At 36.9% G+C, this 27,136-nt stretch overlaps 1 protein-coding gene across 18 annotated transcripts in view; it reads right to left on the minus strand.

Moving 5' to 3' along the window:
- MYT1L (myelin transcription factor 1 like) overlaps positions 1-27,136 on the minus strand; it is a 299,623-nt gene that overhangs the window by 74,789 nt on the left and 197,698 nt on the right. For 9 of the 18 annotated variants that reach the window (XM_050316721.1, XM_050316734.1, XM_050316732.1 and 6 more), the window contains exons 6-7: positions 24,604-24,977; positions 4,011-4,988 (exon numbers count right to left, since the gene is read on the minus strand). In XM_050316721.1, coding sequence (XP_050172678.1) covers positions 4,011-4,988; positions 24,604-24,977 — 1,352 coding nt within the window. The remainder of the gene's footprint in view (positions 1-4,010; positions 4,989-24,603; positions 24,978-27,136) is intronic. The other 9 variants (XM_050316735.1, XM_050316727.1, XM_050316724.1 and 6 more) reach the window with 3 other exon arrangements.

Below are 27,136 nucleotides of genomic sequence, written 5' to 3' on the forward strand. Positions count from 1 at the left end.
GATGTAGCACCAATAAATCCCTTTTCCAAGGCTCAATGAGGAAACAATTCTTGTTTTCTTTAATTTCCTTATGAAGTGGTAAAATTAGGTAAAAATTCCTTTTTCTTCAATAAATTACGGTGGAGTAAACATTGTAGTCAGAATTACTGAATGTGTCACTTGCTGTGTAAATCCGGGCCATTACAAACATTCAAATGCAACATCTGATTATTCATATGCTAAAAAGGTTAATGACCTATTAAAATGTTGTTGGATCTTCCCACTATAAATCAATGAAAAGTTTAACTAAACATTTGTTCAACACAATGAAATTTTCTACCCACAATGTAGTAGAATGCTGGTGAGACTAATCCTGAACTAGAACATTCTCAAATAACTTCATTGGCTTATTTCCTTTAATAGAACATCTGTAAAATAATATCCCTACCCTTCCAGCCGACCACATGATACATATTGCATGTTATCATCTTGACCACAGGTGCCACATTCTGGACATGATTGCTGATTTTCGTATTAGTATTAAAGGAATAAAATTCAGGATTCTCAAACTGCTACTATTCTGGCTTAAGATCAACCAATATATTTTTTTAATCCATCCTTCCTTTCAATACCCAATGTAAGCTGTCCTCATTTAATTATTTTATGTTGCTCTTGTCTGCTTCAGTATTTATGCTTTCATCTCCAAAAAATAAGATTTTGCTACTTCTTATCCAGTAAGCCTTTCTTACGTTAAATTCCATCCCAGCTTCAACAAGCAGAACCCTCAGCATCATCAGTGGGAATTTCAGTATTTGCAGAATGTCACATACAACCCATTCTTTTCAGTATGAATCAATACAATCCAGAGTTCACATTCTGTTGTGGACTCATCTTTCCCTGATTTCCCTCTGGTAGCTTTTATATATACTTTTACTTTTCAAGTTCTTCCGAAACACTTTCATTTTAGAGAAATTTTTTAGCTCATTGAAATGATCCTTCATGTCTTAAATCCATTCTTAAATTTTAATGTGATACTTAAACCTTGTCTTTTGCAAAGGGAATCCCTAATTATTAAGGTTTTATTTTACTTAACTAGCATGTTGACTGTAGAACACACTTTGTTTCATGCTTTTTAATGACACATGCACATACAAATCTATCTCCAATGTGCTATACAATTATCACAACACTGCTGGAAACACCATAATCTTATATCTCAGGAAACTGAAGCAAACATATTGAGAAGTTATACCCAAGGCCACAGAAGGAGCAAATGTCAGAGAAGGGATTTGAATTCCTGCCAGATAGGCCTGTGCTGAGACCACTAGAACAGCAAGCCCACAGCTACATACATACACAACTCTAAGCAACTCACCAAGTCAAGTACTTTGGGATGTGTAAAAGTATTAGATAAGTGAACAGGTAATGTAAATGAAATATAAATTATGTAAATATAACAATATTCAAGGACTGCAAAAATGTAGATGATTAGTAGACCATAATGGCTTTTTAGAAACTTTAAACTAGAGAAACTTTAGCTACTCCACATTGTCAGAACCAACAAAAGTATTGTAATTTAGAGCAGCTGAGGATCTGGACACTTACATCCTACAGTGTCAAGCAAATGCTCCTCTATATTCAAGTCTATGCTATAACGTTATAGCATATATCAGATCCTTACGAGCCTTTATGGTCTAATGAGTCAGAAAAGATGCTGTATACTACTCTTAATGATTTCAAAACTTGCATAAAATTGCACTTGCACAATTTCCCATTGCTTTTAATGGAAGACATTTGAGTAAATTTTTCACAACTTTATACAAAACACTGGATACTGTTTTGTAAATCCTCTTCTGCTATTTGGGAGAAATATTGCAGTTATTTAACTCTGTAACCTTTCCTCACTCCTTGCCACAATGGAAGTATTCCCTGAGTGAAGGTTGCCAGAGGACTTTTAAAGGTTTTAAAATTCATAAATTTCAGAAGAAAGCCTGTTTAGAAAGCTTTAAATGGCAGGGGGGAAATGGTTAGTGGTCCCTTAACAGTTGTTTCAGTGATCTTTGAAAGCAGAACTCCTGAAGCCCAGAGGTAGTTCTCACTGCAAAGCTGTGTACCCAAAAAGTTTCCACTTAACCATATCATACATCTATGTAGGTATCTCTTCCAGGAGTATTTGGAAAATAATGTGTGAGTGGAGAACAAAGCAACTGTCTTACTAAAGCTTCCTCTGTCAATAACTACCAGAATTTTTCCTTGCTTTTTTAAAGTAAGGGGATTTTTTTTCTTTCTTCCTTTATTAAAAAGGTGAAGAATGATCCACTTCACAAAGTTTCTTTGTCCAAACTCCTACAGTATTTAGTCCCTGGTTGAGGTTTGGACCTGTTATCAATTCAGCCTGCAGCTCCCAGGGAGTAAGATGGTTCAAAGAAGCTCTAGAATTTACTAAAATAGGAAGTCCATACATTTTTTTAATGTCAGAAAGTACACAGACTTTTCGGAGACAGCAGGCCTATATGCATACTTTTTCCCCAGGCATATATAGACTGGAAGGGCTGGACAACACCAGAGCTAAAAGGGTCTTCAAAAATTAATACTGGTTTGCCACGTTTTCTGTGGGTTTATTAGAAACATATACTCAAAGGGAAATACATCTATAAAAGGTCATATGTGAACACCATTTAGCACAACATCCATATGGCTATCCAGTAACACACTAACTAAATAAAGTTGCCTTCCCCGAATAACCGAAGTTACTACAGCATACACTGGTTCATATATTTGTGGTTAGAACAAAAAAAACTTCACTCAAATACATTGCAGCAGAGTTTGACATCAGAAATTTACATGCTTTTCTAAATGACTGATCATTACTGTTCTTTAAGGCTTGTAAAAAATGATCAAAACCTTTCTTGGATCAAGATGTTGTCTGCCCACATGAATGTCACAAGCAGATCACTTTTTCAAAAACAGGGATTTATAAAAAGGAGAAAAATGCCCACCATCTCAATTGTAGAAAAGAAATAAAATATTTTTACAACAATATATAAGATGAACCCAGTCCCTGCTTAGCATCTCCCAAGAAATACCATGCCCTTAACTTCCACTAAAGTCAATGGGAATCAGGGGTGTTCAATGAATCTCAGGAGGTATTGAACACTTAATACAACACAGCCCTATGTGTACAGATGTAGACACGTTAAAGAGGGGTGTCATAATATAAATACACCATCACCATGATAACCCTGCAAATTAAAATGCATTCTAAAGGTAACCTTTAGTCTGTTCTTTTTTCTTTTCTTTTTTTTTTCTTTTTGTATTGAATTATGGTCAAGGCAGCACCTTAACTGTTTCCACAATGGAATGAAATCAGTGAAGTGGAATGCACATAAGAAAGAAATTGCTATTGATCTCAGCCCAGGCCACACCATGCCTTGCATAGCAAATGGTTTCCATTACCTTACTATCTTAAGATAATTAATGTGCAGTCACTGCCCCTATCTTATGTTATCGGTCATTTTGATACTGTTCAATTTCTATCAGGGAATTCTACATTTTAGATGGGAGAGGCTTCATCAATAACTGTCATTTGATGATAATTTTATAAGTCATGATGCCACCTACCCAATCCAATCTGTAATATATGCATTTCATAGCTGATTGACTACCTGTTACAAAACCCCCCTCTCCAATATAGTTTGCAACACAATTCTCTTGTTTTTTAATTATTACTATAAAATATATTAAAAACTTGAGAAAAATCTTTGCCTCTTTCAACATGATCTCTTATCTAGTTTCCCTGAGAAGTTACTTTTTTAATTTAGCCACTGATATACTGTATGTATTTCTAACACTGCAGAATGAATACTTTCATTTTGTAATCATAGCATGATGTTATTTTACAAACATGTCATACTACAATTTTAATTCCCATTATGTAGAATAAATAATTTCATTTCAGAAGTCTATGCACAAACTTAACACGTTAGCTTACACTTTCTCATGACAAAACATACGGTATATAGAAATATTACCTTTACCATAATATGGCTTTTTGACATGGCCGTCACTGGGTTTAGGCTTCCTGTCATCTCCAGAAAGGTGTCTTGGAGACTGTTCCTCAAATGATCTCATATTATCCCTCCTTCCAGCTTCCACTGCCATTTTTTCTCTCATGGCTTTTGCTCTCTCAGTTTCCAAAGCAATTGCTTTCTCAAGCAGGGTTAAGTTACCTTTTGTCATATCAAACACTTCTTCAGACCTATCTGAAGTAATAGAGGTGGTATCATCGTCTCTTTCATGACAACCATCCTCCTTGGCACAGCTAGAAAAAGTCCTAGATCTGGGGCTCAACTGTTCTTCAAGCCTCATTAGGTTCATCATATCAGAGTAATTCCGGTCTGGTGTTCTTCCTTGGAAGTCATCTTCTTGCCTGACATGCTGACGAGTGTTCATGTTTTGCTGTTGATTTCTTTCCTGTGGGTTTGTCTCACTCAGTTTCCTAGCCAGATCAAAACACTGGTTCCTTAAGCACTCCAAACTGCTGAGACACACCTCTTCATCACTCTCCTCCACTATTTTTTCTGTAAGTCCATTGTTCACAGGCTTCCCTAGCATTACAAAGTTCATATTCCTATTATCTTGCTGTGAAGTATTGTCTGCATAATTTCTGTCATTAATGTTTTCTGAGAGCACTACACCATGTCCTTGTGCTAACAATTTAAGGGAGTCCACTGTTTCCCTAACAACATCACTGTCTAAATCTAAACTCAGCTCACTTTTCCGACCGATATTTTCATTTTTGTCACTATCATCTTCCAGACTATTAGATGTATTGCTGTTCATTTCTGATTCTGTCCTGGCTCTGTATGCTGCATCCTCTGCAATTTTGCCAAGATTTAACAAAGACTTGGCCACCAGTTCATCGTAATTATCATACTCATCATTATTGTTATCGTCTTTTTCTGTGTCTTGCATTATTCGAGTATTGTGACAATTCATTTGATGGTCTTCTGCATAAAAAATAGAAACAAAGAAAGAAACAAAGAAAGAAAGAAAAAGGAAAAGAAAAGAAAAAAGTGGCTACAATTGGAACTGTTGTTGCAATCGCACGGACAGAAAACAAACTGCATGTCAAATATTGTTAATCAAACAGCAATTCTATATAACACTACGGTTGGCCCATGTGAACTGAATTTCTCTATAGTCCATATAAGGCTATTTTTGTTTATTTGCTATTCACATGAATTTCCTTCACAGGACCGATAAGAAACAGGCAATGAAAATGCTAATTACTACTGCTAAATATTATGCTATAAATACTTATGTTTCTCCTTTGCTTCTATATTTACAGTTTTATGGGGCTTATTAAAATGACATTATTCATATGACATAATCATCTATGTTTCCAACTTTTCTCACTCCTGTATTTCCTGTAAATATGGTAGATGGCAAAGGAGTGAGTACTACTGGATTTATTCTCTTACTGATGAACACCATTCACCAAAAGAGAAAGAGTATACACCAAGCAGGAAAATGTACCTTTTTTAGCACCATACACACCATTAACACTAGATGACCAGTAACTACACACAAAGATTAAAATGGCATTTTACTTGGTGGATCCATCAGTAGAAATCAAAATCTTTCAGTTCAACTGTGAAGAAGTAAGAATTTTAAAAGAGCTGTTACATGAAAGGAAGACAGAAGCAATTATATGCACAATATAATTTGAAATAAATATGCTAGCCCAAATTATATGGCTATAATATATGTATGATATGGCTGTTATCTACTATCCTATGTACTTTAAAAAAATGATGCAGAGTTACCACATTTTACTCAGCTTTGTTTTAGTAACTGTTGAATAACAGAGGGACAGCTCAGTAAGATGGAACCAATGTGAGGCCCTGAGGGTGAGATTCATCTCATCTAACTTTAGACATGAGCAAGAAAGGCATCTATATCTGAGTAAGCTATTCCACATTGCCGTCCTTAGTCAGTAAGAGAAGCAGACACTTTAAGGACAGGGCCCACCTGATCTGCTTAAGATTATCTTATTGAGAATAAAACAAATAACCGCTAAAAGTGCCTGCTTCTCTTCATTGACAACAAAGGGACTCAGACTAGATGCCTACCTTAAAGACATCCAGATTTGGTCAGATGAATATCATCCACAGAGCATTTTCTTGTACCTTAAGTTCACTCAGAAGTTATGCCATTCTTAGATCCATTCTTAAAACAAATATACATGCATTGTTACTTACTAATGAACGTCTCATAAGTTATACTTTGATAATCAGCTACCCAAGTAACATTTTAACATTTTGCATCACTACTGGAAAAGAAAGATCCTAAATCTGTCATTACAGTAACGTGCTAGGCCAGTTTTTCAGCTGGTGCAAACTGAAAGAAATCATCAGAGCTGGGACAATTAACACCTGCTCAGGAGCTAGTCCATCAGCTTCTGATAGAATCTTTTCAGCTCAGATGTATTTTCAACACTGGTACACCTAAACGTAGCATTTTCTAAAGTGTGACTCTTATGTTTCAGGTTAAACAAACCAATGTGGGAAATTTCAGGTAGAAGGTGGCTTGTACACTAACATTTTGATAATAGGAAATAATGTTTGATAAAAATAATTTTAAACCAGTGGACAAGATGATAAATCAGAGTTTTAAATACAAAGCTCAACAGCACAATAATTAATATTTCAGCCACAAAGAGTATTCCTTCTACACAGTGGTTAGGGATCCTGGGATGATAGTAGGCTGTAGTTAAGCAGCAGAACTGGTTGATGACTAGGCTACATCTAGAGAAAAAAAAATACTCTAATGGTAAAATATTATACCATATCTATTATCTACTTGAGTACAGAGGAAAGATATTAATAGGGAATATTGTAGGGCATTTTTACATTACAAGATATTACAAGTCAATAGTGGGTTATCTATTTAACATAAAAGGTGGTCTTATTTTCTTTTCTGTTTTTCCCAAGATCATAATAACACACATTTATGTTTCAGTGCCACAAAAACTAAGTATTACAGAGTATCAGATTTTCAGTGGAAAAGTAAGGATTGCCACTTATACTTCCTATTTGAAAAAAGTCCATTTTGAATAACTGCATAGAATGTAGCAATGAAGGATTATTGGATAATTAATTTGTACTATTTGAAAAGTAAGAGTTTTAATACACTAATAATAATTTCTAAAGTGAAATGTACAAACAAATCCCACATTAATTTAAATAATAGGATAAAACCTGATGCCAAGAAGATTGTTCAGTAGAAACTGCTACTTTTGTGGGGTGTTTCTTGTAACTACACCTGATGGGCAGTCAGAAGTAGCAAAGAAACACCAAAGTAGTCAAAGAAGCAGCAAACTATAGCTCCAAAATTGCCAGTGCCTTCAACTTTAGGACGAGGTATCTACAATCACTGATAAATCTAGCTTTAAAACAATGCTGAAATACAGAGTAGAAAAAAACTGTATTTTCTCAAGTCATCCTGAGAACTGCTCAGGTATGTAGTGACTATTCTAGGCCAACTTTTGAATTGTGCAAAGTTTTCAGGGATTTTTTTTTTTTAAAGAGGGTTTATGTTTTTACATGAATAGCAGTCACATAAATGATCACCAATGGGAGGAATATGTTATACTTTGCCTCCACAAGTGAAAAGTCAAAATATGAGTCATGTACTGTATGAGAGAAGACATCTAAATTCCTTTTGAGTAGGGAAGCTCGGTGAAAGTTGTAACTATAGTATTTTTTATTCCAATATTTGGTTCTATCCTTTTCAGTATGTGGTGGAGGAGAAGAAATTGTAAAGCATTAATCCCAGATGAGAGAGGTGGTGGGAAAACAAAATATTTAAATTGAGTTTCATTTCTCCTCTTTTAATTTTTGGCCTTTTCTTGCATCTCCCTTCTTTAACAACTATTTTGCTCATGTTTCTTATCTCCATACAACAGTTAATTTTCATGAAAAGCATATTTATGCATGCCATGTCATCTCAATAACGGTTGGATTTTGAGCTTGCTCTGGTGAGGCAGCTGTATCACCTGTTTACTAAAATGAAATTTTAAATAATCAATCTGTTTGTGTATTAGTTAAGGGACTCCTGAAAAGTATGTTAGATCAGCAGCTCTATGTGAGCCTATATGCCTTTTCTTTGATTTAGCTCTGTAAAATCTAATCTCTCTTTCATTTCACATTTCTGTGATTCCTAAGATTTAACCTTTAATTCATAACTACCTTTACACTGTGTTGTTTAATGGCTGGCTGTTAAATGACTGCAAAACACACAGAACTAGAACACTTACTCCACCCCTTGCATAAATTTCGGAACCAGTGACACAAACTGAAGTTTTTTATTTGGTGAAGAGGCTGAGTTGTCTCACAAAGACACAAGTTAGCCAGTTTAGGTGAAGTACGCACAAAGTTGATATATCCTTTTTCTGTTAGCTTTAGGGTTGCATGGACACAGAATTCACAACATAGTTAAAAAAGAATATCAGATTATTTTAGCTCTCATCCACACAGTACCATGACAATTTTGGTACTCTTTATTGCAAAATTTGTTCTTTTTAACTCCCAGTGGATATAACAAATGACAGGAGGAAATTATAGGGAAGAATACTGTAGAATAACTACAAAGAGCTGGAAGCCTTTAGCCATCTCAACAGAAGTGCACTCGTATTGCACTAAAAAAAGTGAATAATTTGGTTTCTTTTTGCACCTTTCATCCAAGGATCTCAAAGCACTTTACAAACATTATTTTAAAAAGCCTCACAACACCCCTGTGAGGTAGGTATTTTAACCCCATTTTACAAATGGGAAATTGAAACATGGAGTTGAGTGACTCTTTCCATGTCATACCAAGAGTCACTGGAGAATAAGGACTATAGCCTCTACATCCTTGATTGTTTCCTCCTTTTGTTCCTATCATATCCATATTTAACCCACTTTTTGGCAGAAGAAATTACTTGCTGGTTTTAGTGCAGGGATTCATGCAAAACAGCACTTCCCTTTTGAAAAGGAAAATATACAGCATTTAGACTGAGAGATTCTGCAGAGAGAGGCAATGATGCTTCAGTAACAGCAGCTACATTCCTACCAAAGGACAAAGACTTCAGAAATAAGGCTTTCCAGATCTGTGGTTCATGTATCAAATTACTCACTTTCTCCCAAGCACAGGAAAACACGATGGCTAAGGAGTTGAACCTACATGTGGTCACACAGGCTGCCCAGACGGATGGTTTCATTATCCAGGCAGCGTTGCCTGCTTTAAAACACCTCACTTCTCTTGCCACTGCTCAGCATACGATACTACTGTACCACCATTTTCCTCCCTTTGAGCTGTAATGTGAGGTGCAGGCACACATCTCCACATTACAATCTATGATAACTGGCCTATGAGAAATATTTAGCATGACAACATTGGCACAAATGAATCCCAAATCTCAGAAAGTCACAGCATCATACCGGGTGGGAGGTTGTATGTACATTGCCTTCTCCTCTGGGAAAATCTCATGAGTAAGGAAGCTCAAGAGATAGAAAACTCAGTGAGCTCTCAACTTCTTCACACAGAAGAAATAGAGCACTTGTGTAACCCTCCAAGGACCTAAGCAAGGTCTCCTAAAAGTCGAAACAGTTCTGCTGACACATGGTTTGGATCAGAGCCCAAGCCTTTGAATATGCCTATTTCAGGGACGCACTGAACACTGAAGTTAGCCTGTGCATGAAGAATCTTCTCTTCATCTCTGCAAAAGTTCCTGAAGTTCTTTTACTCTAAGTGCTATAGGTAAAGTGACTTGTTTTTATAGTACTTTGTTCCTTTATGGACTTTATATAACTAATGAAAGTCAAAAGAAAAAGATAACTGTTCACTTAGTTACTTGATTCCCTCTAACTATTATATCTCATTTTTTTCCACTTGTCCCCCTCAGCCTGCTACAGCTACTTACAATTGTTATAATAATGGGATTTACTGTTTAGACTCTTACTATAATTATAGTATTCAACTAATAACCAATGTTCAAAGTAAAATAAATGAAAAGTAGAAGTCATTAATCATGGCAAAGAAGTTCTGAGCTAAAAAACACAGCACATCACAGTAGGAGTCAGTATTATAAACTAATAGTGAGGACCACAGTGCAGCAAGCCCATATAGACTTTTAGATATACATAATTTGCTGGCTTACCATGTGTTTTCTTTCTCTTTTTTTCTGTTATACTTTGATCTTTTAATTTTCTATAGGTTCCACGTTTTATCTTGTTTTGCTCACTGGAAAACTAAGTATGACTTTTTTTTTTTTCCCCACACTTTTCCCTAAGGACCAAATAGGATCTTCATAAATCTGAACTTCTTTCCTGTTGTGAAGTGATTATTGACATATAAAAGCATTCAATTTTTTTCACGATTTTTGCTATTAAAATATATTTTAAACAGAATATTAATAAATTATTTTGGCATAAAAGCATTTTGAACATTTAGTTTTCTGTACAAATCAGTCTATTCTCATCTAAAGGCAGAGGTGTTTTACATAATCAGTGTCCTGAAATACTCTTTTTTTTTTTTTTTTTTGCTTATGCCATCCATATGACCTATTATTAAGCCTCTGCTTATGTCAAACATGCATGAATAGCATCCTAATCTACAAATATTCACATAAAGTATTGGTAGAATACAGATGTTCTTACTTGGGCTATTCCTATTACCATAAAGGGAGAGAGTATCAGGTAATCCACATAAATGGGGATGCAGCGTACTTTTAAAATTTAGGTCATCTATTATTCACCCATGTTTTCCCATTCCAAATCCCTATGAGCTACCTGTTATCAGTACAGTTTTGGAAAAGGATCTGAGGACATCTGACAGCTCCTCTGATAAGACCATGACTGAAATAATTTTGCTTCAAGTGTCAGACTGCAATAGCTTCTTAAAAATTATGTAGGTTCTGATTCAAGCCAATATGTTTAAGATTTTGTCATTTCACCACAAGGTGCAGCTCGCCTTTCTTTGATCTTAAGAGATTGCCATATTCCATCTACATTGCCATGGAATCATGCAAAAGCTGCAGCAGGAAGGGTTCTTGGAGGATATCTGGCAACCTTTGCTCAAAGGAAGTGCCAGTTCAGAGCAGATTATCAGGGTCCTGTTCTGTCAGTCCAGCTCTGAATGTCTTCTAGGATGGAGATACCACAGCATCTCTGGGAAATCTATTCTAGTGTCTGACCACCTCCATGGTGAAAAAATCATTCTGATTTCTAAATTGAATTTCTTTTGTTACAACTTGTATCTCTTGCATCCTACGCTGCACACTTACATTTTCTCTCTACTCTCCATATAAGTAGTGCAAGACAAGCATAAGTTCTCCTCTTATCTTCCTCAAGTCTTTTTTTCTCAGTGTCTCTGTATATCATGTGCTCCATCTCTTTAATCATTTTGGTTTTTCACCACCGAACTGCAGTATTTCAAGATTTTCTTGTGCTGATGAGCCCAAAACTGGATCTATTGCTCCACATGCAGAAGTGTAAGTGATGCATAAAGGGGAATAATCGCTTCCTGCAGACTTCTGGTTACCACCTCCAGTCTTTTCATCCTCACAGCTAAACATTATTTCAAGAAAGTCAAAAACAATGAATTTGATGAAGATTATGTTTTTTTCTCCACCACAGAGAAAGCAGCAAATACTTTTCTACAGGCATTCCTTTAAGTAGAAAAGGTCTCTGATTGGTGTGAAACCTGCTTGTTTGATTTGCAGTTATCTGCAATATTTGGTATGAAGGTGTATGTTCAGGCTCAAGAAGGAACTTGCTGGGATTATCTGTGAATAGAAGTGGTTTGCAAGGTTTGGAAGGGCAATACAATTTAGCCAGTCACTCCCATCTGGTCCACACTTCTTTGAGAATCAGGTTCAGGCAGCCCTTAATTGTTTTAACCTGACTTCTGTCTGGGCAGATAATGAGATGGCTTTAGCTGATGACTGGTATTCATTTCATCCTACTTCTTCTCCCCAGGAAATCTATATGAGGGAGGGGAGATATTCTGTCTCATAGCCTTATAATGATTCAGTGGAGATTGGCAGTTTCTTGCTTTCTCTCAGGTTTCCACAGCTCAGCAGGGCAGCAGGGAACGAGGAAGCCAAACCTGTTCTCCAGATACTGAGATCTAGCAGGGAGACAGCAGGAGAGCAGAGGACTAGCTGCACTGATGGCAGAACACCCACTCAGGGAGCTCTTGGTACATAGCTTCTCATGGGGATAATCCTAAGACTGCTCAAGCGACAGTGACCTATGCCTATACCCCATCCATGATCACTGCTTTACACAGGATGCAGCCTGAAGAACACATGTTAATTTCTAAAGTAACGTTTTCCTTCCTACACACAAATCTCTGAGAAAGACAGGTTGGAAACTTTTAGAATAGGGATACATCATCTATTTTTACTGGTTTCATTTCAGTTCAGATCTGACTCAGTCTCGAATGTCCATAGAGAACATGTCTCCATATGAATTACACATCTAGACTCTTGTTTACAGGCAGTGCACAAAAACACGCACCCTGGGATATGATTTTTCACCCTAAGATAGGTATCTAAAGTAGATTGGCTGAATTATTCCCTAAAAGTGACTATTTCTCTTGATTGGTTATCAATTAAATTGATGGGATGAATCCTACTGCTTCTACTCAAAACTCAAATTGATCCTTGATGAATTTCAATGGTATCTTTATTATGACACAGCAGGAACTGCAGGGAGGAAGGAACGAAGGAGCTACCCAAAAGGAACTATCGTTAGGTTGTGGGCAGAGACAAATTATGTCAGGAAAGGTTGGTGTGGATGAGATAGTACAGATGCTTTGGATGGGACAGATGTTCATGACTGCATGATCTACATGGAGAAAATTATATCTTTTTGGATGTGTTTGATCTCCATTGTAAGTTTAATTACTTTTTTATAGTTGTGTTTGATTATCAAAGGAAGCCTGTTGGTGCTTTGATAATAATCTGACCTGACTAGCAGAAGGGACAGAGGTGCACATCACTATCGTTCTAGAGGATGAGAAAATTGCTAAATATGGCACTGTTTAAATTTCTTCTCCCTGTCTCTCTTTCTATCCCCTCAATGAGTTCAGTGCCAAGGAATCTGGAAAGACAAAGACATCTATGTGCATGAGGGCCAGAGTTTACTTCATCTGAAATGTAAAGCTTTTCATTAGGGTGTTTGTATTTTTATTTCTTATCCCTTCATCCAGCTATTTCATACATTTACCTCATTCCCAATCTTTCCATGACAGGGAAGGCTGACTAATACTCCACAGAATGAGAAAGTAAATACAATGGATTCTTTGCCTCTTTGGTTATATCCATTCTAATATAAACTAATTAGGGACAGAACACCAGATCAAGCAGTGGCATGTAATTGTTCATGCTGCTATACTGTTAGTGAGGCCTTGGCATGATTGTTAGTTGAGTGACTTAGAACTTTTCCAGCAATGTCCAGACACAGCGAAGAGGTGCCAGTTAGGGACCATTCCCAAGTTTGAATGTGGTAACCCTATTTTGGAAGGTAAAAGCTTAGCTGTATGCACCCAAGTCATGCAACAATTGAACTCAGCATTAAATGAGTGGACTATGGTCTGTTTTATTCACTTACATAAATATGGCCTGATTATTGTGACTGAAGAGACAAGAGCAGGAGATCAGTGGAAAGCGCACTGTTAACTGTAGTCTCAGAAGGAACAAGTAAGGCAAATGTGAACCTACTCTTTTAACCACATGGACTGAGTTTGCACAGCAAGGTTCTGGTAGCAGGGTGGCTACAGGGATGGCTTCTGTAAGAAGCTGCCAGAAGCTTCCTCCAGGTCCAACAGAGCCAATGCCAGCTGGCTCCAAGATGGACCTGCTGCTGGCCAATGCTGACCCTGGGATAACAAAGTTAAGAAGAAAAAACAAAGTTATTAAGTTATTGGGCAGAAGAAAGTGTGGCCAGAGAAGAGTGGAGTGAGAATATGTGAGAGGAACAACCCTGCGGAAACCAAGGTCAGTACAGAAGGAGAGAGAGAAGGTGCTCCAGGCACTGTAACAGCTTCCCCTGCAGCCTGTGGTGCAGACCATGGTGAGGCAGCTGTGCCCCTGAACCCCTAGAAGTCCATGGTGGAGCAGAGATCCACCTGTAGCCCATGGAGGACACCACACTGGAGCAAGTGGATGCTTAAAGGAGCCTGTGACCCTGTGGGAAGCCCACACTGGAGCAGCCTCCTGGCAGGATCTGTGGTCCCGTGGAGAGAGGAGCCCACACTAGAACAAGTTTGCTGGTAGGACTTGTGACGCTGTGGAAGACCAACACTGGAGAAGCCCATGCCTGAAGGACTGCACCCCATGAAAGGGACCCACGCTGGAGAGTTTGTGAAGAGCTGTGGCACCAAAGTATCTGAGCTACTTAGGAGCCAATGGAATTAACCTATCCAACATGAACTCTTCCACTCTGACCCTTTGTATCTGGTTCTGTATTATGTTTCATGACTTCAAAATTAATTTATTAAATGGAATTGCATCAAATCCATTCCTAAAACTCAGATAAACTATGTACGTTATTTCCACACTGCCTATCCTCTCAATGATGCACAATTGCAGATTTCAAGCAACATACTTGCCAAAGGACAGTTATTATTTCTTTAATGAATATATTGCTACTACTTTTAGTTATGCATTTCTAAACAGTTAGTAATACTGGCTCATTGCTGTTTGCATCTTACTGACAGATCAAGTGTAGTTTAATAATCCTTGTTTTCAATATTGTAAAAAGTCTCATTTTTGGATGGGGTTTTAGAAGTGCTCTGCCTGCATCTAGTTCTGACTCTACTAATGACAATGATATAAAGCTTCATCACTAAGGTATAAAGATGCAGTAAGTTAAATCACATATGAACTGTAAGAAAATGTTCACACATTACTAGGGAGGGGAAAATATTACAGAAAAGACTCTGCTGCATCACCTGTGGGTGTGGGTATTTTATCTAGCCCTGATCTTCCACCTCAAAACCTTTTAATTGTTGGTTTAAAGATTCTGCATAATGCAGATTCTAGACTGCAGATTTCACATCTGTCATTTCCCGCTGTCTGGGAAGGAATCCTAGCAGCATATTTCACTTGGTCTCTGCAGTACTCTCATGCTGACCTCCTAATAATTCCTTTATATTTTTTTTCCCCCTGCATAAGCCCCATCCTCCCTTTGCATTTGGAACTTATTGTTTCCATTTCTGTGTCAGAAGACCCTCCAGCCATTGAATCAAATCTGTTCTTAAACTCATACCATATATTTAATGGATATTTCAATAAGAATCACTTACAAAAAATCTTATGAGTAGCAGCAGTAATTTTTACAAGACTTTCAGATTAGACTGCTCATGCGGCATGTTGTATAGAAAGGAACAGTCATATCTCTGTTTTTCTTGGTGACACATCTATGTTTATCTGTGGCTTAAACCTCGGAGACATCTTAACATTGATCAACTGTTCAAGGCTCTGCTTCTACATGTACTGAAACAGCTCCAGCCTTAAGAAGCTCTCTACCTATCTAACATTTAAGCCCCGAAAGATTCTACATGTTAGGTCTTTTTATACATAAGTTCTCAGAGAAACCTAATCCAATAGGTAAACTCTTACACACACCTGAAAGAAAACAGCTTCCCATGAACTGTTGCTTTGACTGCCTTGCCTAATTTGTACCCAAGGGGAGAATTGCCTGTTTCCTTCTGTATTTCCTCTGCTTACCCCTTCCTGCCCATCGCCCAGGTGAAATACATTGTTTAGTGGGTCACTCGCTAAAGAACTATAAGACTAAGAATATAAGCTCTCACAGTTTATGTGAATTCAACACCATAAAGGTTTGCTAGTCACCACAAAAAAGCTAAACTAGATTCCAGCTCCATTAGGAAGCAGAAAACAGAAGAGGAAGTCAAGCCATGAGATGGTTAGAATGTCCTTAGAGCAAAGACAGAACGCAGCATGTCCTGCTTTCCCAGAAGAATTACCCTCTTTGGTCTACAACAGTTCTTGAATACTTTTTCAAGGGAATGAGAGAGCTCCATTAGAATGTGTAAGAGTGTTGCTTATGCAAAGCAGTCTCTGGTCTAGTCTCCAACCTTCTGTGTTAGCAAAGAAGGACACGTGGCACTGAACTTCTGCCTCACCTCTCAAAATTAACTCAGGCACCTGCGTTTACGACTGGGACAGAATTTCCACTCCCTTCTATATTGAAACATTGATTTCATTCCACAAATGCAGCAGGATCCTTGGATCCTAAGAAAGTATTCCAGTTTCTATTCACTTAAAATTTGTCCTTTCTGGCTGTATTTTCAGAGTACATTCACAGACTGCACTCATTACATGATTAAGAAACACTATGAAAAATTTTAGTATACTTTTTGTAAGTTCAACTCCAGCCCTATTCCGTACAATCTGAAATCATGATCTGTTATTCTCTATTTCCACTATTATTTTTTAAAATATATTTTACTCTTACTGATCTGAGGGCAAGGTTTTTTTCAACATATTGCAATAGAAGAATAATCAATTTTTAACTTTTCACTAGATGCCAGCTTTTAAAATTGAACATAAAGAAAATGTTTTAATTATTGCAGATGACAGAATGACAGTCTTCTGTAAAAACTTCAGCCCAGTTCGTTATAGAGTGTCCAAGAAACTGTTTAGCAGATTCTTCTTGTTTATAGAGAATTTCTATAATAAGTGCAGGCAGTTGGTGAAACAATAGATTTGATACAATGGAAACCAGAAGAAAAGTACTTGCATAGCATGCCTTAAAACTGTATATGACAAGTAAGGAATCTCACCACATATGCTTTGGAAAAGGTAATGACAGAACCCTAACCTGACATGGGCCTGGGCACTTTTGGCAACACTCCTGTGTTAGGTGACTTGAAGTGTTCATGCCACACAGACCTTTCCCTTGTTCTGTCAGTAATCCATGTCTGCAGAGTACAAGGGAGAAAATGGCTGCTTGATTTGTTTGCTTTTGTAATTGTGAATTCAGGTCTTCTGTGGCGTTCCTTTAGTGTGACAGCAATACTATTACTTACTCTTCCTATCAATAGTATAGCCTGCAAAATTAAGCTTTTAGGATGACAGAACTATTAGATGATGAGTTCATCTGAAAAACCCCCACTAAGTCTTGAGTTGTCAATCCTGTTAACTTCCTCTGACAGAGCCACCACAAATTTTTGCTAAAGCAGTAATATTTACTGCAAAAAGCACATAATATCTGCCATGGCTTCCACGGGCTGTTATGGATACTTGACATGCTTAATCTTAGTAAATATTTTCAGTACTTTCTGTATGAAGCTTTAATGTACCAAATAATTCTAAGGATTTCAACTACAATGACCAAACCCAGTCTCCTTTAGGTGGTTTCCTTCCTATCCTTAGTTCTCTTCCTCTTCTGCTAAATGACTTGGCCTTCCTTCCTGTCCAGCTCATGAACTGTAGCTCCTCCAGTCTCTAGTCTCAAAAAAAAAAAAAAAAAAAGACAAAAAAATAAACAAAAAAAACAAAAACAAAACAAAAACAAAAACAAAAAAAAAAACCAAAAAACCCAACAACAACAAAAAAACAAAACACACACACACAAAAAACAACCACACCCCACAAAACAAAAGAAAACAAAAACAACAACAAACAAAAACCAAACCAAAAACCAAAAAAAACAACCCCACCTCAGAATACATCAATTTACAGAAGGGAAAACAACTCTTATGGTACAAAAGGACTGTGTCATATGGTATATAGGTGACAAAAGAACAAAACTGAATTGTTCTGAAACCTGCAAAATGAGGAAGAAATGCTTCCATAATACAAAAGTATTCAGAATTACATATATATGTTCATTACACATCAATGTTTTTTTCAAAAGAATGCTTTGTTAGGTTTATATATATCAGTAAAACAAAATTTATGTGACTCGAGGCATTTGCTAGGACTGCAAATTTGATTTGTGAGAACAGATATGGATCAGAAGAAATTATCAATCCAGTCTGTAATTTTATTTCATTTTATTATTTCCGTGAGGAACTCTAGTAAGGTAAAATTAACTCTACAGCTACCAAATAAAATTCCCTGCTTTTCAGAGTGAAAAGCTACTGTTTGTGTTCACTCTGTTATGATAAACACTATAAGCCCAGTGGGAATTGTGAATTAATAGGGTGATCACAATTTGCTCGTAAAGATACAACTCTAAACACAAAAGGAAAACCAGAAACCTCTAACACTGACCAAGTGAAAGTTATTTTACAGAATCATTACATCTGTAGTGTCAAGAAGGATTCATACAGTGTCTGTACTCACTGCGTAAGCTGAAGTACAGAGTGGGCAATGCAGTCTTTGAAGTAGAACTGTGAAAGGCAAAGGAATTCAAAGCGAAAGCATGAAGAGTTCAGGTCTGTACAACCCGTGAATATGTTTCTAGAAGTGACATATCCCACGTGTGAGACCTTCTGTAACACCACCAGGTCATTATGTTTATAAATATGGATGCAAGGAGCTGCTATATAATTGAGTTCACTATTGGTTCTATTAAGAACTACAACACATAAGCAACTGGTTTCTTGGCACAACTGTGAGAAAACCAGGAGATCATTGGCAGTGACCAGGTTACAGAGAGTCTAAATGAGAATAGGAACACAGCTTTAAGACTACAGCACTTTAATTTCTTCTCCAATTCATCTTTGTCCAGAAAGAATTAATTTCACTATATGATTTGTCCAGACAAAAAATGAAATAGGCAAAATCAAGGATCCACTCTGCATTTTTCTGCAGACAGAAGGATGCAATGGAAATGCAGAAAAGGCAACTCTCTCTATACAGCCTCTTCTTGAGGACTGCAATCTGTGAGAATCCAAAGCAGCACTGCTGAGACATGGTTCCTTTGTGGACCTCCTGCTCTGGCAAGACTAGAGAAAGGTTTGGTCACAGATTAGCCCTGAAACAATTCAACATTACAATGGGCCTAACATCTCACGTTCAGCTAACACTGAAGGAAAGGTTTAGTGTATTAAAAATACAAACAAACAATGCCACGCCATGTAAAACAGTTTCAGAATGAAGCAGCATTGAAATCATATGTGGTGCCAAATTTGTTCCATGGTGCTTTTACTAAGGCCTTCAGTTCAGATCCTAAACTCTCTAAGAATCCCAATGTCCTCTAAAGAACTTCTGCTGACATCAACAAAATTTGTGTGTGATGGAGATCTATATTCTGTCTCGTCAAAGGTGGATAATTTCTTTACACTGCATAAAGCTATAACTGAATCATTTGCTCTTTAAGGATGAGTTATTTCACATTATCATTTAAGGCCTTTTATTTGTAGGAAAGGAACTAAATATGCAAATCTGCACATGAGAATAATACTGAAGTACATTCCTAACTTTAAACAAGGAGGTTAAGATAAAAAGGGCTACATAAAATTTCTAGACACAGCCCAGAAAGTTTACTGAGCCTCTGAATTAAACATTCACTTAGAATGAAGTCTTCTAAAACAGTTCTTCAAGGGGAGGAAAAGTTGGAGATGACATGTGCAACACCCCACCTCATGTAAATGGAACTCTACTGGCATAAAGCTACTCTTAACTTGTCTTGATGCAAACAAGCTCAGCATCAGACCCAGTCTCACTTCAGAGAATTAGAAAATAATGCTTAAATAATGCAGTTTATTGAGTTTAAATTATATTGTCTATGAGTAGAAAATAGTAAAGACCTTGAGGATGGAACTCAGCAGTAAGCAAAAGTTTACTGAACTAACACCTGAGTCATATTTAAGCAATCAGCCAAATCAGCCAACTATAAACACATAATAACAGTAATAAAATGATCTGAACTTTTTCCACAAGAACCACAAGTATCCAGAGGGTATTCACCAGCTAGCAGTTTCCCCACTCTACTCCAACAACCCCGAGATTTCCAGCTCTGAACTACCTGTTCCAAATGTTTTAACTGCATTATTTCCCCAAAAAATTTCAGCAAAAATGCTTAGTCTGAATCTCTCTATAGGAAATATAAACAGCTAAACAGCACAACATGTAATCCACACCTGCATCTTCAATGCAAAAAGAAGGTATCAGTAAAAGTTCTTATGATGTCATTTGACCCAATGATTCCTAGGCTGGAGCACTTCATAACTAGACCAGAAAGGAAACTTTAACTTCTTATCCAGGGGATGCCAATGCAGTGGCTGGGATAAATGTCTTCCACAGTAACTCTAGTTTTTTTCTGTTCTTCAGATTATTATTGATGAGACACTCTAAGAAAAAGCTTTATCAAGCTTTTTATCTTTATCAAGGTGCAGTACAGCAAGGAGTTTAGATTTGCTGCACCTTGTAACCACCTGGTATTTATTTAGTCTTCTTTGGTCTTGGAAAATAAACTTTTTTCCATATATATTGCCCTAAGCAGTGAAATTATGCTTTCTAGCTTCTTAATTTAAAGCTATAATTTACTTCTATTAGGTGTTTTTCCTGTGAGGTACACGTGAGTGTAGCTCCCTGCTCTGATTAATACTGAACACCCACTGTGTTCACCAAACAGATGACCACTTTCCTGCTAACAGTTTAACTAAATGAATATAATTAGTGGTCAGCAGGCTGACAGATAACCTTGCTAATACAGATATGTTGTCTTCATTTTACGAAGATGTTTACTTTATCAAGAGTGTTTTCAGCAGCATGCACAGCTGGAAAGCTGTGTGCCACCATGCTTTCCTCAGCACATGAGTTTCTTTCATCTTTTAAATTGATATTTGCTTCTCCTCTAGCTTAGAGGACATAAGTGCTTCAGAAGCACTTCAGAGGGGATAAGGAAGACAGTGGAGGGCACTAACAGTCTTAACAGAACTTCCAGGTGTATTTCTTATTTTCAGGGTCTATCTATCTGCATTGAGTTTATGCAAGTAAAAGAAAAAACACAAATATATTATGAGTTTTTTAAAAACAATCCTAAAATTTAAAGAAATACGGTTGGATTTGATGGTCATAGAGGTCTCTTCCAACCTAAACAATTCTATGATGCTATGAAATAAGGAAACAGGTAGAACATCCATCCTTATGTCCTTGTGCTAGTTTTTATTATTTAAAAACCCTGTACTGTGTGTCCTTTGAATTCCAAAGGTTCTCAGCAGTTGTCATCACAGAGAAGGGGCGCTCCAAAAGCAGCATTTACTCTTACTCCTTCCCATTTGTACTGCAACTTACAGGTTATGTTATCATAACACAGGTCATTAATTTGTCATTTTTTCCTGGGATATAAGGGAAATAACAAAGATTCATCTTTCCTTTAGTGGATGTGTTGAACATAAGGGCTTTTCAAGTGTCTTCTCACATAGATGAACAGATATCTGTTCTTCAGAGAGATTCAGATTTAATGGAAATCTAAAGAGGATATGTTAGCCATTGATTGAGAGTTTTAAGCAATTATTTTGGTTCAAAGGATTGTGTACAGAAACACGAGCACAGAATTTGAGACTCATCTAAAAAAGTTTGAGGTGTTTTCTCCTTTTATTTTTAACTTGTTATTTTGAGATTTGTGAGACTGTTTCCTTAGGATACATCTGTGTTCTCCGAGTCCTTTAGTTTATCAATGACAAGGCTACAAAGATGCGATTTTCAAAGGCTGTGATGGTTTCAGTGAATGCTCAAGTATTTTCAATAAGAACTGTTTATCTACATTACCTTTATATTACCTATATCCTCTGAGAATCTCACCCAAAATTCACTTTCTTTTAAACCGAAAAAGTATGGGCAATGACATACCAGTGATGCACTTTTGTTTCACAGGATTTACCCTTTTCTAAAAGAAAACTGAATTTGGCCTAAAAACCAGTAAAATATCGTTACCCATACGCTCCTACCCTCCCCTTTTCCCACCTTCCTCAATTGTTTCCTCTGTAGTCCTATTCTGTATTTGTTGAGGAATTCTTCTGCCATCAATATTTATGATTTTAACCTTCTGTCACCAATACTTAAGATTTTAACTCTTTTGTTCACCTAAGCTATATTTACTTATGGAAATTTCCTGAACTGCTATCATCTACAGCACCAATGACAGAAACCTTTTTGAGAACTGTCAGACATCCTGGTGACCAGTGGATAAATTCTGCAGTTTGTTTCTAGGGATAGGAATACTAAGACACATTCAGACTTCCTGCTAAGATGACTTATAGGGTGGTTTGCTACAATAACTACATTGTAGAGAGCAGTAAGTGATTGTATCAACTAAATCACTTGATAACATACCTAGTTTTCCATATAGTCAACAGATAAAGGCAAGAATCATATTTAGACCATAAAGTTTAAGAACACCTAATTTTGCACTTTTTTTCCCTAGAAAATCAACAGTTCAAATTCCACCAATACAGCTTTTGCTACAAGAATAATAAAGTGAAACTTCAGGATCCCTATTGGAATCAATAGGAAATAAACTATTTTTAAAAATCTGATTTATTGCTTAGCTTCTACACCTCACCAAAACCAAATTGTTATCACTCTCCACTCCTTGGCATAGGCATAAGGAACTCCATACTGCCTTCTTCATCAATGGCTAGGAATTCTTTCTTGTAAATCTTGCTCTAACTGGGACTGTTGCATAGTGATAACTATGTTGATACTCAAGAGGATCATTAAATACCTTTCTCATAAAATTCTATTATCACTTTACCAATGTTATGAGGAATTTTTCTTAATGACTGATTTTTTACATAGAATATATATATATATTTATTAATATACATTTGTTTTATTACTGGAATAGCATGGAATCCAAAGAAAAACTTGACCTATATAAGTTTTAATTCCAGGTAATATGCAGAGCAGCTAAAGAGGTACCTTTGTGAATTTTTTGCAGTTCTTAACCACAGCCTACTATATATGGAAGGAAAGCAGTCAAAAAGCAATGTCAGCCTCTTCACATTGATTAGGACCACTAACTGCATGTGTAACTGTGTTGGAATAAGTAAACCACTGTGTTTCATTATCAAAGAAAAATAAACTGAGTGTCAAGCCTGCTGGCTTGGTAGAAGCAATTTTCTTGAGCTCTTGAGTTTTGCTTAGGGTTTTTCTTTTCCTTTTATAATTTTTGATAGTGTAGATTCAAAGATTTTAATGTCAGCTGAAATCACAGAAGCAGTTGCACCATAACCTAAGCATCAACAAACTCAGTCACCATGATTTGTTAAAGAAACTGCTGGACATCCTGTGCTTGCCCATCAGGAGAGCAACAGCAGCTGCACATCAGCCTAATTTAACACAGCTTCTCTTCCAGGTTCTGAAACAGCAGAGTTCCCTGCAAAAGGAAATGGCTTCCCTGTTGCATCAAACTCATGTAACTTTCAAGACTCACCATTTATTCTCTACCAATTTTGTGGCAAATTCAGGCAATTGAGGAAATGCTACAGATGCAGTATCTGAGAAAATGTTATAGCCACCCAGCTGGCCACCATCTTGCCCAAATGGAAAGAATACTTTCAAAGTCTTTCTTTACGATTTAAGATCTGACCTTACAGAATGCTGAAACAAAAGTCATACAACTTTCATACCTGGTTCCTAAGAGGAATCCAACTGAGGAGTGCTGAAAGCTTTTCTTATATTTTTATTGGTTAGAAAGGTGAATCTACCCAACCAAAAACGTGTTCCCTGAAAATGGGAACAAAATACTTTTTAGATAGCTCATTAATTTTTGCATGATTCCTTCATTTCACCCCAGTGCATTATGATGTCTGTCATCAGCATATGGACTCTTGAGTAAATGGACACTAAATACATATTTTGAAAGTACTGGTTATGTAAAGTCCAATATCCCAAAAAAAGAGAAAGCTGAATAGGCTATTCACATTGCTACTTCATTAATTTAGTTACTACCACTGACCTGTATGTCTAAATGGCATTTATGCCATGGTATGATAACCAAAACACATACATTGTAGAAAGACGTTATTGATGTAAACCTGTCACTCTCTATATTTTTACTAAATCAACTAAAGCACACAGGATTCAAGCCTCAAAGAATCAAAGTATATTATAATAGTTACTTCTGAATAGTTTCTTGGGGTAGGGGGAAGTATGGGGCAAAATTTTTGAAGGGAACAGGTCCACTTTTACACACAAAAATTATCTGCAAACTTGTGACAGAATTTATGTGGGCAATCTTTGACATTCTATAAGCAGATCTAGCAAATACACTTGCAAATGATCAGTACAGGCATCCAGCTGTAGCTGATGCTTTGCTTGTACCTTTGTGAATATTCTCCTGGTAACTGCATGCATTAATCCAGTACTAGGATTACATTTTATGCAAGCATTTTTAGCACAAACACACCTCCACCCTCCTTGTTTGAAATGTGAGTGCTGGAGTATTAAAAAATATTTGGAAGACAGACTTATTAAAATAGATGTTAGGAGAACACAGTGGGGTATATTTTCAGTGTGGAGCAGAGAGATTTAACTGCGTGACTTCCATTAGCTTTAATGAGAACCACACAGCTAAATCCTCACACACCACACTAGAAGATTAACCCAGAAAACACACATTGTTTACTTTTTACTAATACTCTGATTATTACCACGTTCTTCCTCCTCCTCCTCTTCTTCCTCCTCCTCTTCTTCCTCCTCCTCTTCATCCTCCACATCTTCACCTTCCTCTTCATCCTCCTCTTCTTCCTCCTCAATCTCCTCTTCTTCTTCTCGATCTATCTCCTCATCATCCTCCTCCTCATCACCTTGCTCCTCATTATCATCAGAATATTCCTCTTCTTCTTCATCCTCTTCCTCTTCTTCCTCTTCCTTTTCATCCATTTCCTCTGTTCCATCAGTTTCATAGCACTCATCTACCGAAGAGCTGTCTGCTTTAACCACAAAGGGTTTTCTTTTGGGGGCTGGTTCTTGGGGTTGTTTATCTTGTGTTTTTCTTTTTTTTGCCAAAGGACATCCATAAACACTGTGCAAAAAGAAAAGAGGTAAATTATTACACTATCCTCCAGATTTCATTTAGTCATATATACTAATTCTACACCATGATTAGTTGCTGTTCTCAGAATGCATGTTTTGAAAGTGAAATGCTTCTGAGACAATAATGACCAAAGGAGGACACTTACAAAACCTGTGAAATTGCAAATGACTATTATTTGTCTGAAAATGTCACATGCACATGACAGCATAACAGTTTCAGAACTGATACAAATGTGTGTTTTTCTTTCTCATTCTTTTTTCTCTTCTGCATGTAATACTCTAAGGCAGTTAAAAAAACCCAGCAATCTTATCCTATCTGTAACCTATCAGTACAACAGTAAAGCAATGCTTCATAATTTTGAAATATTCAGTAAGATTTTGATTGTGCTCAGTTAAGATACATTTCAATGCTGTTTTAATAATGAAAATATGACCACATTCTTAATGCTGCTGGTTGTTATATTATTATTATTATTAATAATAATAATAATAATAATAATGAATCACTCTTCAATTCTCCACTGTTTTACTCTATTACACTACAGGGTCAGATAAATAGGAAAGCAATATCCTCAACGCAACCAAAACCAACAGTTTTCATGGCCAGTGTTGCAAGTGTTCTCACACTGAAGAAAAATCAAACAATAAACAAAAATCCTTTGTCAACAAAGGAAGTCAGACTTTTCAAAGTTGAGTACCACTTCCTCATCAATCATTTTAATGCACTGTAACATAAATAGTATTTCAGAGTCCTGGTCTTCCATCAAAGTAGTCACCTGCTTCTCTAAGGTCATATAATTCATGTTTTTTTAATTTGATCCCCCCCCCATGTAACCTCTATAACCTGTTCAGAGTAAATGCTCTCACACATTACTTTTTGTTCAAAGAAGTTCCTCTTTGAACTTTTTTATTGTGTGATTATAAACACTAATCAAGCTATATCAGTTTTTAGTCTTCTTCCTGTGATTAACTAGTTTTGGAACATTTAAATTGTTCTTTATAGCCCTTTCTTCATATCTACTTATAACTTCCCATTTTATATTATATTCTCGATCCCTTTATCCCAATGACAAAACACTGAAGATTTCTTATCACTTTCTTCCACTCTAATAATGCTTCCCATTCTCTTGACAGGCCACTGAAAAATAGTTTTCACCACATTTAGTACTACAGATGTGCTCTATGGTCTTCATGGTCTTCATCTTCGTCTAACTTAACTGCATCCCAGCAGCTCTGCATCCCAATTACTTAAACTGCTACCCCTCTGTCTCTGTGTAGAGACTGCAGGGGTCTTTAAAGTCTAATCCAGCATGCCTAAAAACACCTCCCTCCATTAACGCTATAGAGAAATACTGAATGAGTTTTAAGTATGTCCATCCAGCCAGATTCCAATGTGCCTCACTTGGGAGATGGACAGCAGTCCTAACGGGATATGGTTTCCAGACACCAACATCAAAGTTGAGGCCTACTGGTGCAGGCTAGAGGGGAATAGATCCATAATGTCCAGATTCCAGAACCATGCTCCATCCAGCAGGTTGTGCGGCATACTCTGAGGAAGAGCATCGTCTTATAGAAGATAAGCCCTGGTGCAGCTGGATGCAAGAAACTTTGATACACCACAGGCAAGTAAAAGCCCAAATCTTCACTAATTTTAAGAGCCATAAACCTGGAAAGAAGGTTTCTTTTATTTTCTCCTTAAACTGTATTTGTTTCTATCCAAAGATGCTTCAATGTAAAACCTATAAATATAGCAGAAATCCTTGTCCCTTTTTAACCACTACTGCTCATTGACAAATGACTGTTCTGCCTTTTGTCCTGTGAGTCCTTCTCTTGGTCAGGACCCAGCTACCCAGAACCAAGAGGAAATGTAGGATATATTTCCAGGGAAAATATCCCACATCATCACAGTTAAGGCAGAAACAGGAATTCAATTTCCATCAGTCTGGACAGTGCATAAAACCTGGGGCAAAATGGAAGCACTGTTTGTTGTAGTTCTGACCACTCCAGGCTTATTTTAGTGCTTCCCCTGGTACTAGGAGGTTTCAGTAGCTGTCTACTTAAACTCTCCATATGGAGCTCCGAGAGAAAGCACATGAGCTTTCACTCAGAAATGGAATTTCAGAATATGTGTAGTGCCCAGGGAAATGT

Source organism: Myiozetetes cayanensis, unplaced genomic scaffold (genome assembly GCF_022539395.1).
Source record: "Myiozetetes cayanensis isolate MyiCay16 unplaced genomic scaffold, myiCay2020 scf2-11, whole genome shotgun sequence".
In the NCBI taxonomy this organism is placed as follows: Eukaryota; Metazoa; Chordata; class Aves; order Passeriformes; family Tyrannidae; genus Myiozetetes; species Myiozetetes cayanensis.